The sequence below is a fragment of the Manis pentadactyla genome, chromosome 2 (genome assembly GCF_030020395.1).
Source record: "Manis pentadactyla isolate mManPen7 chromosome 2, mManPen7.hap1, whole genome shotgun sequence".
Taxonomy (NCBI): domain Eukaryota; kingdom Metazoa; phylum Chordata; class Mammalia; order Pholidota; family Manidae; genus Manis; species Manis pentadactyla.
The window spans coordinates 205,411,041-205,425,951 of NC_080020.1; the positions used below are offsets into that span (position 1 = coordinate 205,411,041).

The following is a 14,911-nucleotide window of genomic DNA, read 5'->3' on the forward strand; positions in this document are numbered from 1 at the left end:
GGATTTGCTAGTTTTACCCCTTTGGTGAAGTTCTGTGTATTTCTTTGTCCTATAAATTTCCGGTAACTTGTTAGTTTAATCCAGAAATTTGATCAGACTCAGGTTTGACTTTTTAGTAAGAGCACTTCATAGATGATATATTCTTCCACAAAGAGGCACATACCTTTTAAGATAACAGATTTGAGTCTTTACTGAATTCTTTGTACTCTGATTACTAAGCATTTAACAGGTGTTATTTCACTCGGTATTCACAATAACCCTATACAGTAATTTTAGTATTTCAGTTTAGTAGGTGGAGAAATGGGGCTCAGAGTGGCAAGGCTCTAAGATTCTGACCAGGTAAATTTGATGCCAAAGCCTGTATTCTAAAACGTGCCGTGTAAAATGATGTTTGGTCCTTTTCCATACCTGTGCTGAATTGTTCATGTATTAATGTCCACTTTAATGTTTGCTTCAGAAGTTGAAATTGACAGGTTGAAATATGTTGACAAATTATTGACAACTTGAGAAGTTTTGTCAATAAAATCAGCAAGTTGAAATGACTTTTCTTGCTGCCCACTGGTATCTGTGTTATTTAATGAGTAAAGAGTTTTGATTCAAATTATAGCATAATTGTTGAAGGCATTTTAAGGGAAACTATATGTAGTTTTTAGTCTTTGTTATTTAAAGAGCTGATCCTAGAACTACTTCCAGAGATCAGGAGTAAGAACTATCTTTAAGGATCATGTGTGCTGCTATATATAATTGGTCAAAAACACAAATGTCTCAGAATCAGCCATATGGGATGTTGAACTTCATTTCACCCATTTCTCTAGTTCCAACATGTAAGATTTGTAGGAAATGGCATGTAGGAAACCCACGAAGAAATACTTTATTTGTTTCATGTTCTTTTCTAAGAGAGAAATGTATTTAGAGGAAACGATTTTAAAAGATTTCTTTCTAGGGTTATTTAAATAAATAACACGCAAAGTGTGTAAACCTTACTATATATATTGCCAGTGATTTTTTGTACTTATACTTTTTTTTTTGGTTGTAATTTTTTATTTTTTTTATTGTCATTTCACTTTTTCATTCAGGACCAGATTAAAGTGGGATTTTTAATATCTGATGAAGAAAGACATTGAACACATCTTTCCATGTCAGATAAATATACTGTGGGTATTTTTTTCATTTGTTTATCATGATACACAATCTTACATCGGTTTCACATATACAGCAGTGCTTCAACAGTCACCCATATTATTAAATCCTCACTCCTGCTCGTGTGGTTACTCTCTGTCAACATAGGAAGATGTTACAGAATCTTTGTATTCTCTATGCTGTACTACTATCCCTGTGACCAACTTTTATTAGGATTGAGAATTTTTGTGGGCTTTTATCCCCCTCACTTTCCCCACCTACCCACCCCAACCCCTCCCCCATCGTAACCACCAGTCACTGTATTTTTTTGTTATTTTTGACATTTAATTTAAATACCTGATTCATTTCTGTAACATAAATCTCAACCTATTGAAAATGATTTCTTTCCTTTTTTTTTTGAAGGTTTCACATGAAAAACATTGTTACTTCATTCACCCATATTATCAAGTCCCCCTCATACCCCACTGAAGTCACTGTCCATCAGTGTAGTAAGATGCCACAGAGTCACTACTTGTTTTCTCTGTGCTACACTGTCTTCCCTGTGACCCCCCACACACCATGAACCACCAGTCACTTTTCAGTGTCTGCGAGTCTACTGCTGTTTCATTCATCTTGTTTTGTTTTGTTTTTAGATTCCACAAATAAGTAAAATCATATGGTATTTATCTTTCTCTGCCTGGCTTATTTCACTTAGTATAATACTCTCTAGGTACATCCAGGTTGTTGGAAATGGCAGGATATTTTCTTTTTATGGCTGAATAATATTCCATTGTATGTATGTACCACATCTTTATTCATTCATTTATTGATGGGCACTTAGGTTGTTTCCATAACTTGGCTGTTGTAAATAATACAGTGATAAGCATAGAAGTGCATATATCTTTTCTAATAAGGGATTTTGTTTTCTTCAGGTAAATTCCTATAAGTGGAATTACTGGGTCGTATGGTATTTCTATTTTTAGTTTTTTTGAGGAACTTCCTAACTGCCTTTCTCAGTGGCTGCACCCAGTTAACATTCCCACCAGCAGTGTAGGAGGGTTCCATTTTCTCCATATCCTTACCAAACTTGTTATTTCTTGTCTTTTGAGTGGTAGCCATTCATACTGGTGTGAGCTGATAATCACATTGTGGTTTTGATTTGCATTTCCCTGATGATTAGCTATGTGGAGCATCTTTTCATGTGCCTGTTGGCCATCTGTATTTGGAGAAATGTCTGTTCAGATCCTCTGCCCATTTTTTAATTGGGTTATTTGCATTTTAGTGTTCAGGTGTAACCTCTGCTACTCAGATCGAGAAAGAGAATACTTGCAGCACTCTGGAAGGCTCTCTCTCCTTTGCAGTTATTACTACCAGCACTCAGGGTCCATCACCATTCTGACTTCTATCACCATACATAGGTTTTGCCCACTTTTAAACTTAACATAAATGTAATTATAAAGTATGCCCTTTTGTGTCTGGCTTCTTTTACTCAACTTTAAGTGTAAGAGATTGATTAATGTTGTAACATGTTTAAGTAATTGTTACTTTTTATTGCTAAGTGGTATTTCATTGGATGAAATTACCACAGTTTACCTCTTCTGTTAATAGACACGTGGGTTGTTGGTAGTTCTGTCTCATGAATAAAGCTATCATGAATATTCTTCAAAAGTCTTGGTGATGTAAGCACTTACATCTACTGAGTTTATACCCAGGAGTAGAAATGCTAGGTCAAAGGGTAAATGCCTATTTAACTTAGTAAGGACTGCCACAGTACTTTCCATAGTGGTTTTACCAACTTGTACTTTCACCACCAGCAATATATAGTTGCTGTACATCATATAGGTGCTATAAATCTTACAGTATTGTCAATCTTTTTGGTTTTAGCCATTCTGATAGGTGTGCATTTTGTTACTTCAAGTCATCATACCCTATACAGACACATATGTGCGTAAAACTGCTAGATTTAATGTAGAAACTTAGCTTATTCATTTAATTATTACTTCATTTGAATTTGCTTAGAATATTTCGCTTTATACAAGTGAAACACTATTATAACTAGTTGCTGTAATTTTACATTCTGTGTCATTAACTATTTTTGCCTATGCAAGAAACAGGCAAAATCTGATCAGAAATTTAAGAGTCTGTAAGGAAAATAAAAATTGGTGGCCTTATTTTTGCCCCCGATTACAAGCTAAGGGTTTGGGTGTAGAGTTAGTTGGACTGTGGACTACTTTCTTTCCATTAGCAAATTGGATCTTCCCCCACCTGGATTTTGATTTCTGGATTGAAACTAATTTTCTATGCTTTCATATGCAGGTTCAAAATTGGTGTAATTTCAATTAGAAAAACTTGGCCAAATGTTGCCAAAACTAGAGGAATAAGAAACAGATGAGATGGAAGAGTCTTTAGTATATTGTTCAAAGTCCTTATGTAGTATTTTAGGAGGGACTTCCTGGTTGCATTCCTGAATCTATTCCCTGAAAATGTGTCATTCTCAATTTTATTTATTTCTTCTCTGATCTTTATTATGTCCCTCCTTCTGCTGACTTTAGGCCTCATTTGTTCTTCTTTTTCCAATTTCAATAATTGTGACGTTAGACTATTCATTTGGGTTTGTTCTTCCTTCTTTAAATAGGCCTGGATTGCTATATACTTTCCTCTTAAGACTGCTTTCACTGCATCCTACAGAAGTTGGGGCTTTGTGTTGTTGTTGTCATTTGTTTCCATATATTGCTTGATCTCTATTTTAATTTGTTTGTTGATCCATTGATTATTTAGGAGCATGTTGTTAAGCCTCCATGTGTTTATGGGCCTTTTTGCTTTCTTTGTACAATTTCTAGTTTTATACCTTTGTGGTCTGAAAAGTTGGTTGGTAGAATTTCAATCTTCTGGAAATTACTGAGGCTTTTTTTGTATCCTAGTATGTGGTCTGTTCTGGAGAATGTTCCATGTGCACTTGAGAAGAATGTATATCCTGTTGCTTTTGGGTGTAAAGTTCTATAGATGTCTATTAGGTCCATCTGTTCTAGTGTGTTGTTCAGTGCCTCTGTGTCCTTACTTATTTTCTGTCTGGTGGATCTGTTCTTTGGAGTGAATGGTGTGTTGAAGTCTCCTAAAATGAATGTATTTCATTCTATTTCCTCCTTTAGTTCTGTTAGTATTTGTTTCACTTTTGCTGGTGCTCCTGTGTTGGGTGCATATATATTTATAACAGTTATATCCTCTTGTTGGACTGAGCCCTTTATCATTATGTAATGTCCTTTATCTCTTGTTACTTTCTTTGTTTTGAAGTCTATTTTGTCTGATACTAGTACTGCAACACCTACTTTTTTCTCCCTGTTGTTTACATGAAATATCTTTTTCCATCCCTTGACTTTTAGTCTGTGTATGTCTTTGGGTTTGAGGTGAGTCTCTTGTAAGCAGCATATAGATGGGTCTTGCTTTTTTATCCATTCTATTACTCTGTGTCTTTTGATTGGTGCATTCAGTCCATTTACATTTAGGATGATTGTTGAAAGATATGTACTTACTGCCATTGCAGGCTTTAGGTTCATGGTTACCAAAGTTTCAAGGTTAATTTCCTTACTATCTAAGAGTCTAACTTAACTCACTTAGTATACTGTTACAGACACAATCTAAAGCTTCTTTTCTGTTTTTCCTCCTTTTTCTTCCTCCTCCATTCTTTATATATTAGGTATCATTTTGTCTATCCCTTGATTGACTTTGGGGATAGTTAATTTAATTTTGCATTTGCTTAGTAATTAACTGTTGTACTTTCTTTACTGTGGTTTTATTACCTCTGGTGACAGCTATTCAACCTTAGGAACACTTCCATCTATAGCAGTCCCTCCAAAATAGACTGTAGAGATGGTTTGTGGGAGGTAAATTCTCTCAGCTTTTGCTTATCTGGAAATTGTTTAATCTCTCCTTCAAATTTAAATGATAATCTTGCTGGATAAAGTAATCTTGGTTCCAGGCTCTTCTGCTTCATGGCATTAAATACATCATGCCACTCCCTTCTGGCCTGTAAGGTTTCTGCTGAGAAGTCTGATGTTAGCCTGATGGGCTTTCCTTTGTATGTGATCTTATTTTGGTCTCTGGCTGCTTTTAACAGTCTGTCCTTATCCTTGATCTTTTCCATTTTAATTACTATGTGTCTTGGTGTTGTCTTCCTTGGGTCCCTTATGTTAGGAGATCTGTGGATCTCCATGGCCTGAGAGACTATCTTCTTCCCCAGATTGGAGAAGTTTTCAGCAACTACCTCCTCAAAGATACTTTCTCTTCCTTTCTCTCTCTCATCTTCTTCTGGTATCCCTATAATGCGAATATTGTTCCATTTCAATTGGTCACACAGTTCTCTCAATATTCTTTCATTCTTAGAGATCCTTTTTTCTCTCTGTTCCTCAGCTTCTTTGTATTCCTCTTCTCTAGTTTCTATTTCATTTATCGTCTCCTCCACCGTATCCAACCTGCTTTTAATACCCTCCATCGTGCTCTTCAATGATTGGATCTCCGACCTGAATTCATTCCTGAGTTCTTGGATGTCTTTCTGTACCTCCATTAGAATGTTGATGATTTTTATTTTGAACTCCCTTTCAGGAGGAGTCACGACGTCCATATCATTTAGTTCTTTCTCAGGAGTTGTATTAATAATTTTACTCTGGACCAGGTTTCTTTGGCGTTTCATATTTGTATATGGCGCCCTTTAGTGTCCAGAAGCTCTATTCTGGAGCTGCTCAGCCCTGAAGCAATGTCGGGGGTCGCAGGGGAGCGGTATTGGTGCCTGCGGGGAGGAAAGAGCTGTTCCCTGCTTCCTGGCTGCTGTTCCTGTCTCCACTGCCTGAACCAGTGGGCCAAGCACACAGATATAAGCTTTTGTCCCAGAGCAGGTGGATATGGATCCCTGCTTTCCACAAGCAGCCGGAATCCCAGTCTCCCCAGGAACTCCGCCTTTCCCAGCTTCCAACCCCATAATCAGGAAAGTATGATGAAAGCACCATGAAATGTAGTTTTGTGCTCTCAGCGCAGATCTCTGAGCTAGGTATTCAGCAGTCCCAAGCCTTCCACTCCCTCCCTGCTCCCTTTCTCTTCCTCCCACCGGTGAGCTGGGGTGGGCGAGGGGCTCGGGTCCCGTGGAGCCACAGCTCTGGTATATTACCCAGTTCGGTGAGGTCTGCTCTTTTCTCCAGGTGTGTGCAGTCTGATGCCGTCCTCTTTCCTGTTGCTCTCTAAGGATTAGTTGCACCAACTATATTTTCTAATTGTATCCAGTTTTAGGAGGAAGCCTCTGTTTCTCCTTTCATGCCACCATCTTTAATCCTCTTACATTGTTGGATTTTTTACTAATATTTTGTCGGGTAGTTTTGGATCGGTGTTCGTGAGGTGTACTAGTCTGTAGTGTCACTTTGCTTTTAGTGCTTTGAACATACAGTTGTCTGGTAGATAATTAAAAATAAGAGAAATAAAAGATTAAATTTTTCTTTTTAGTCCTTCGCTGACACTTTCTTTTTATATGTATGTCTGAGTTCCTGATCTATATTATTTTTTTTCTTTTTGAAGAACTTTTAACATTTCTTGCAAGGCAGGTGTACTGGTGATAACCTCCCTCAGTTTTTGTCTGAGGAAGTCTTTATTTCCCCTTCACTTTTGTAGGATAACTTCCCTGGATACAGAATTCTAGGTTGATGGCTGTTTTTTTTTTAAACATTTAAAATACTTATTTGACTCTCTTCCTGTATTTTTTTTTTTTTTTCGGTTTCTGATGAGAATTCCAAGGTAATTCTGATCCTTGTTCCTGTATTGGTAAAATGTTTTTTTCCTCTGGCTTCTTTCAGGATTGCCTTTTTGGCTCTGTTTTATTGCAGCTAGACAATGATACGCCTAGTGTAGATTTTTTGGTATTTATCTTTTTGGTGTTCTCTGACCTTCTTGGCTCTATCGTTTGATAACTATCATTAATTTTAGAAAATTCACAGCCATTATTACTTCTGATGTTTCTTTTACTCGTTTGACTCTTTTCCTGGTGTTTCCATTATACCCATATTAACCTTTTGTAATTGTCCCACACATTTTGGATGGTCTGTTGAATTATTCTTAGCCTGTTTTCTTTGCATTTGTTTGGGAAGCTTCTACTGACATATCTTCAAGTTCATTAGTTCTTTCCTTTGCTGTGACTCTTCTGTGGAAAAGTTCATCAAAGGCATTCTTATTTCTGTTACAGTGTTTTTGGTATCTAGCATTTTCTCTTGATTCTTAGAGTTTCCATCTCTCTGCTTCCATTTCCTATTTTTTACATGTTGTCTACTTACTCCATTATAGCCCTTAACATATTAATCATAGTTATTTTAAATTTACTAATTTATATTCTGAAATCTGGATTATATGTAAGTCTGGTTCTGATGCTTGCTTTGTTTCATCAGTCTGTTTTTTCTTGCCTTTTGGTGTGGCTTATAATTTTTTGTTGAAAGCCAGACATGAACTATTAGGTATTAGGAACTGAAGATTTAGGCTTTAGTGTGATGTTTTGTTAATCTAGGTAGGAGATGAGCTGTGTTTAATATTAGTTTTCCATAGTTGTAGGTCCCAGAGACTTCAGTTTCCTCTCTCTCCCTCATTGTCTTTGGTTTTCCCTAAGAGCTCCTTCTAAAATAGAATCTGTGTCTTTTGGCTTTCTCAGTTGCAATCTGCAGCTGCCATATTGGAGCCCCACTGATGTGGTGGTAAGGTGTAGGACAGGGGAAACATTATATTATGATTAAATCTCAGTTTTTTAAGTAGTTCTGATTCCCAGGGCTGTGACTTTCAGAAGTGTTTCTTAGTTTTTTTTTCTCCTTTTACGTAAAACAGGAAAGTTGGAGGGGGCTGGAGTTGGCAAATTGCCCTTTCCCAGGGTCAGCTAACGCTCTGGTAAGGTAGTTTGCTCTGGAGGACAGGCCTTTGCTATGGGGACTGTAATTGAAAGCGGTTACTTTCCCCTGTGTGTAGATAGAAATTGTTACTGTTTCCTTATGCCTGCTGGAGTCCTAAGGGATGTTTTCTCATGTCTTTCTTTAAAACCTTAGGGAGCTCCTCAAGGTACAACCCAAAAAAGTGGGGGCCTGCTAAGACTAAACCTCTAGGAGTTCTTAGCTAGTCCACTGTCAGCTTCCAGCAGTTTATCCAAATTACCATTTAGATGTTCTTACCAGTTGCCCTAGCAGCTTTTGCTCCTGGTAAAGCTGACCTTATCTTGTGATTCTTTGCATTTGTCTGTCTTTCCAGATTCTGGGGAAGCAGATTTGCCGTGACCTCAATTCTCTGATCTAAGAAAGTAAAGTATTTCATTTTGTTCAGCTTTCTTCTTGGGAGGGTGGGTGTGAAGACTCTTAGATTTTTACATGGGAGAGCTAAAATTAGAAGTACAGTGGAAATGGAAAAGTCAAATCTCCATTTCAAACCTTAATGTAATAACTAGAGGTGTTTCCCTTTTCTATTCTGATTAGCACTTAAGTACACTTAAAAGAAAATTGTGGTTAAAAAAATGCCAAAAAAATTTACCATTTTAACTACTTTTAAGTGTACAATTTAGTGGCACTAAGTACATTCATATTATTGGGCAACCTTCACCACTATCCATCTCCAGAATTTTTTCATTTTTCCAAATTGAAACTCTGTACCCATTAAACACCCTTCCCCCGCCACTGCCAGCCCTTGGTAACCTCCATTGTACTCACTTTTGACTACTATGGGTACCTCATATAAGTAGAATCATACAATGTTTGTTATTTTGTGTCTTGCTTATTTCACTTAAAATAATGTCTTCAAGGTCAAGGGTACCTTTTAACCAGAAACCTAAAAAAAAAAATTATGCCGCTTTTGTGTGTACCTCAGTTAATACAGTTATCCTTTGTCTGAGCTTGTGACTTGCTCAGTCATAAAGTAATCTCTTTGTCCAGCCCCAGAAGGGAGGAATTGGACATGGGGGTGGTTAAGATGGTAGATAATTTAAAACTGTTCTAATTTTTTAAGAAGCCAATGTTTTTAATTTGTTCTAGGACTTGCAGAGTATCTTACAAATGAAAACACTAAATTATGCTTGATGATCAGAATGTGTATATTACTCTACCTGCTGATTTGGTTGTTGAGTGTTAATAACCTACCTCCTGTATTAGATATTAGTTTATACAGGTTAAGATTTTTCATCTGTTATGTTTTGTGCGGAAAGCCTTGCAACTAGAAAGTATCTCCTCCTTAATTGTTAGTGTTACTTTCGTCTTTAATTTCATCCTTTTGTGTCTTTTCTCCTAGCTGTGATGAGTTATTACAGCTTCTGAATGGGCCCTAGTTCTTCCAGCCTACTCGTTGGAGTCTTCAGGCCTGTAGACAGGGAATTGCATGTGTTCTGATACATACGGATTTGGCTGGGCCACCTCTCTATTTAGTTTACCTAGCTGGTGTTTCACTTCGTTGCTAGAGAATGTTACCTTTTCCTATGGTGAAATAAGTATTTGTTTCTTACTATTTAGGGTAAGGTAGGGGTTCTTTATTGTTTATAATTGTATTACATTGGTAAGTCTTTTTGGCAAGAGCTTACATTTATTCACTGTAGTATCGGGCTACATTTAAATGTTAAGGTATTTTAGATTTTTGTAATTGAGATTTACTCTGTAAATCTTACCTTCTTATTTTTCTGCAGGAATACGATTATTTTAGAATTTGGAGTTTGAAAGCTTGTCTCCACATTAGTAAATGATACCAGGTTACTGTCTTTCAAGTTCTTAGGTTTTCTTTTAAGTAAATTGTGACACAGCACATAGTATGTATTATGAGTGAGGCTGCTTCTAGAATTCACTAGAATACTTATTTAGAGCAGGAGCATTTTGTTCTTGTTCATTTATGTTTTCCTAGAATGGTAGCTTGCACATGGTAGGGGTTCTGTAAGTATTTTTGAGTGAATGTATGAATGTATTTTATAAAAGGTATCAGTATTTAGTATGTTAGAAAAACAGCAGACTTGTTAATTTTAAGTTGTGAAAACCAAAATTTACTGGTTTTGTTCAGCCAGGTTCTCTGATTTACCTTTCATACTTTTATTGACTAGTCAGTTTAGTGTTTTCTAAACATTTTTCCATTACAGTGTAAAGAGATGATATATACTCAATAAATTTTTTTATGCTACACCATTTTTTTGAAGTTTTTGAAGAAGATAAGATTAATAAAATGTGTTAGCTTGTGATTTCAGTTATGTGTATTTTTTAAAATTTATTTTTATTGTCTCGTCTGTGTAATTATGTTCTTTTTTAGGAATAATAAAAAGGATCCTATTTCTTCCATATCTCTTACCCATGCTTGAAAAGGAACACATTGATGCTTAATAGTTAAAACTTTTAATATATTCATTTATTGAACAACTAATTTTGAGTGCCTACTGCAAGCCAGGCACTCTTCTGCGTTCTGAGAGAAAAACAGACAGGCAGATAAAACTTCCTTCTGCGTGGAACTTCAGTTCTTATAGAGGAGATAAAGGGGAAGTAAGCTAAATAAGTACAATATAGAAAAAGAACAGATTTCTCTAACGGTAGATTATTTTAAGTTATTTGTGTAGGTTGGACTTTTAAAATATAACCAGTTCATTAAATAACACTTTGACATTACTGGGGTAGCAGATGCCACATATGAGAGCCTAGAACAGGGCAGGGCACTTTGGTAGAGCAGTTTGATAAAAATGGAGTTTATAGCCCGTGCTTTCAAGATTTACACAAGAACTGCAGTGCAGAGCTGTCATATACAGATAACCACCTACAGTGTTAATAATACGCTTGAAGAGTTCTGAAAAGTTGGAGTTTTTAACAACTTACATATTTGGGAATAGTGACCTTTTTGGAATGGTAGAAACAGGAAGGGGTGTGTGTGTTTATGGGGAATATCAGGAGCAGAGATAAGTAAATTAAAGGTGGATTGTATGCAACAGATTTCCAGATGGTAAATGGGGAGCCACAGATGACATTTCAGCAGGACAGTGGCATGATTACATTTCTTGTTGAGAAAATTAAGTGACTGGGAAGGATGGGTTGGAGGGTATGGCAAGGAGGTGCAAAAGACCTATTTGCAGTATATAGTCTAGGGGCAGGACCACCATTAGGTTTGTCCAGGGATTACCATTAATCCTCTAATCCTTGTAAAGTGTGCCTGCTGAAGCATAGGTCCATACTATATTGTTTGAATGGAGTTTGTGCATGTGGCAGCCTTGTGACCAACAGAATGATAACTACCTTAAATTGAAAATACTGGAAAGTGAAGAAGAGTCCAAGAGAATTTTGTAATTGATAAGATGGTAACCTGGGAGTGGGAGTTTCGTGGAATAATAATACATGGTTTGAAGCTTAAGATTGATCTTCACATTAAGTGATAGTCTGAACACCCCTTTGTTTTTCCACCTTATATCTGCTTTTCATAAATTGCTTTATCCCTCATTAAGCCTACGTTAAACACCTTTTTCTCCACCTCTAACTTGAGCTTTGTTATCTGTTTTGGATATAAATCTAAACTTATTAGAAAAGCCCTTACTAGCCCTGTGGTTTTATTTAAAATATTTAATTATGGAAAATTTTAAACATAACCAAAGATAGAAGAGTATAGTGAACCTCTGTGTGCCAACATTTTGCTGGTCTTGTTTCACCTGTTTTCTTTCCTGCACTTTTAATTCTCTTTTTGTTGGCATATTTTAAAGCAAATACCAGGCATATCCTTTTACCAAAACAGTTAAGTATTTCGCAGATAAAGACTCCCATTATTATTCACAATGCCATTATCACATCAAAGCAATCAATCATCTTTACCCTAATTTAACACCATCTAATAGTAGAAAGCCAGTCTGGGTTCAGATTTCCCTTTTGGTTTTGAAAAAGCTTTTTTAAAAGTTGGATTGTTTGCATCAGGTTCCAAACAAGTCTTGTCATTATTTTTGAAGTTAATATTTTTTAAAGAGAAAATGAAGGCAGTGTGAAAACATATTAGTATAAGCTATTAGAGAGCAATGCTGTTTTGACAGCCATTCTGTTGGGAACTTAGTTTTGCTTTATGTATAAGGTGTCTATTTTTTATGATAATTTAAGCATTTTCCAAAATGGGGAAAAGTAAGTGTGACCCCTGCTTTCTAGAAGAATAGAGAGAAAATGTGAGATTAGAGAAGGCTCAGGTTTGGAGGAGACCCCATCTAAGAGCACCTTAGTTGGGATTTGGGACTGCTTTTGTAGCTGCTTGTATAATGTTACAGTGTATTTTATCTCATCTGTAAAATAAGGCTTTCTTACCTTCCTTTTTAATTCTTATTTTTGTGTTGTGTTTTACACAATTTATGCTTGACAGGATTCTCAGAGTTGGATTGGTGGAAATAATGAACCATTGACTGGCTTTACATGGCGAGGTGGTTGTGAAAGAGAAACAACAGGCATACAAGTCTGGAATGAAGTATTTGTGATTGACAGACCTAATGGAACAAAAGTAAAATTCTGTTTATACTTTCTTACTATTATTGTCCCCTGTATGTAATCTTTCTTGAGCTATTTTCTGGTATTAAAGATCAAAACAGTCCAGAGCATTAATGTCTGGTAACTTTAACATATATAGATTATTGTGTTAAAATGTGTGAGATATTAGAGTACTTTTATTGGCTATTAATTGCTGATTTTGGCATTTATCATTTTAAGTTCTATTTTTGTAGTTACTGTAAGTAAATAGTTTATTTGGTATTTTAAACTTTTAAATTCCTAGGTGGCTGTGCTGCTTATGGATACCCAAGGTGCCTTTGATAGCCAGTCAACTATCAAAGATTGTGCAACGGTATTTGCTCTAAGCACTATGACTAGCTCTGTCCAGGTGAGACATGGGATATTGTGGTATGGTCAGTTCAGATAATCCTAAATCCTACCTTTGCTCTTCCTCAGAATTCCTTTTGATTGAATTAAAAAAGAATTAAAATTAGAGCTACCTACATTTCCTTTGGTCATTTATGTTTCCTTGCTCTTCTGCCTCACAATGTGAAATTTCGTATTTTAGTTAGAAGTAAATAAACCAATAGCTAGTCCCTTTCGTTTTTCATCATAACATCTATACTTTTTTTTAAATACAGGAAAAAATATTATTGTATGTTACCCTTAATTGAATTCAGTCATATGGCCGCCAAATAGAGTTAAGGTGTAGAGTATATCCTTATTTTTGGCTGACCAACCAAACAAAAAAGTAATTGAACTTAGTTTTTTTGACATTTGACTTGATATTTATGACAACTAGTACTTGATTATTTGCACTAATGGAGGTAAAGGCATAAGAATTAATTCATGTTTAACTTAGGAAACCTATGTCTTATTTACATAGTAAACTGAGGACTTAGAGCACCTGTTTCATTTAGAAAGGGGCCCTTCTGTTTCTCACTTATCCTGTACCTTAAAAGGTAGTTGGTAGTCTATCAAGTTCTAGTCTCTTCAAGCTAGACCATCTCTTTCTGTACAGTTTAGACTGATAGGGCTGAATTAAGCTACCATGTCATTTTGTTTTTCTTTAGTCTCTCTTTTTTAAGATCATCTGTGTTTGATACTTCTCTGGATAAGTATACTTGCAAATATTAAGAAAAAGTATGTGTTCCTCCTGAGATAAGAAATGTTTCTTATTGATGGTAGATCATAGGTGATGCTGTCACAGTATCTGGGAATTTTTGTAATGCTTTCCAGTAATATCTGGAGCGTATGACCAGCCTTCCTTCCTTCTCAATTTGAAGTATTTAGCTATCAGGTAGCAAGAAAATTTGAATATTATTATGAGATTAAAAAAGTACTTTCAGCCCAGCTTCTCTCTGTTGTAGGACTAAATGTATCTGTCACTACCAACCAAGTCATGCTCTCAGGGTCTTTTTCTCCCACTTTGCCTGGTGGCATAACTGCCATTCCCTTGAGGCAGGCAGAAGCCATGTCTTTGTGTTTATATTATCACATGATAGCCCTTTAGATTAGCTGGCTCTCTGACTTGCCTTAAATTCTAATGAGGGAGTTCTCTGTCCTAAAACTTGTACCTTGGTGGTGTTCTCTTGTTTATTTATTCATTCAACTTTATGATAGCAGGGGTTCTAGTTTTAGACAACTGCTTAAAGCCACTCAGCCACTTTCTTATCTGAAAAATGAGGATTTTAACCATCTTGCCTATCTCATGTGGTTATTGTGTGCAGTTAGAAAAAAAATGAGATCTAAATGAGATAATGTGAAAGAAAGTGCTTTGTAAACTATAATCAAGATTAGAATTAATTTTTATTACTGCTTTCTGATCTTTGTGGCTATATTTCTCTTTACATAAGCTATCTTGTCATTTATTCTTTCAAGAAATAATTATTGAGAATCTATTACGTACAGTGCAGTATACTAAGTACTAATGATCTAAGATAAATCCTCTTCTCTCTTTGCTATTTGCAATCTGATACAGACAAGGATCTGAACCAATAAATTGGTCATTCTTTTAGGTTTTAAGTTGAAATCTGGAGTTTAATCAAGTCAGTTATTAATTACTTTTTAGGAACCCTGTTTGAAATTAGTCAGCTGAGAATTATCATTTTAGGTTTGTAGGCCTCTATTGACTGTTTATATTCGTGACCTCCAAATAATTCAGCTAGATTATCACTTTAATTGCTGTTAGAACAAATTTTTCTGTCTTTGGAATAACTCTGTTTTCTTAGATATAAGTTTTTTCTTAGAGGTGGCATCTGTAGACACCCACTTATCTCCTGTGGTGGCTTAGGTCAACTTTTTAAAGACATGACTCAGACGGA

The 14,911-nt window shown here is 35.9% G+C and overlaps 1 protein-coding gene across 6 annotated transcripts in view; it reads left to right on the forward strand.

Moving 5' to 3' along the window:
* The window catches only part of ATL2 (atlastin GTPase 2), a 64,661-nt gene that overhangs the window by 30,609 nt on the left and 19,141 nt on the right, over positions 1-14,911 (forward strand). For 5 of the 6 annotated variants that reach the window (XM_036931598.2, XM_036931594.2, XM_036931595.2 and 2 more), the window contains 2 exons: positions 12,466-12,600; positions 12,871-12,975. In XM_036931598.2, coding sequence (XP_036787493.2) covers positions 12,466-12,600; positions 12,871-12,975 — 240 coding nt within the window. Of the gene's footprint in view, positions 1-8,379; positions 8,429-12,465; positions 12,601-12,870; positions 12,976-14,911 lie in introns of all 6 variants that reach the window. The other variant, XM_057497279.1, reaches the window with a different exon arrangement.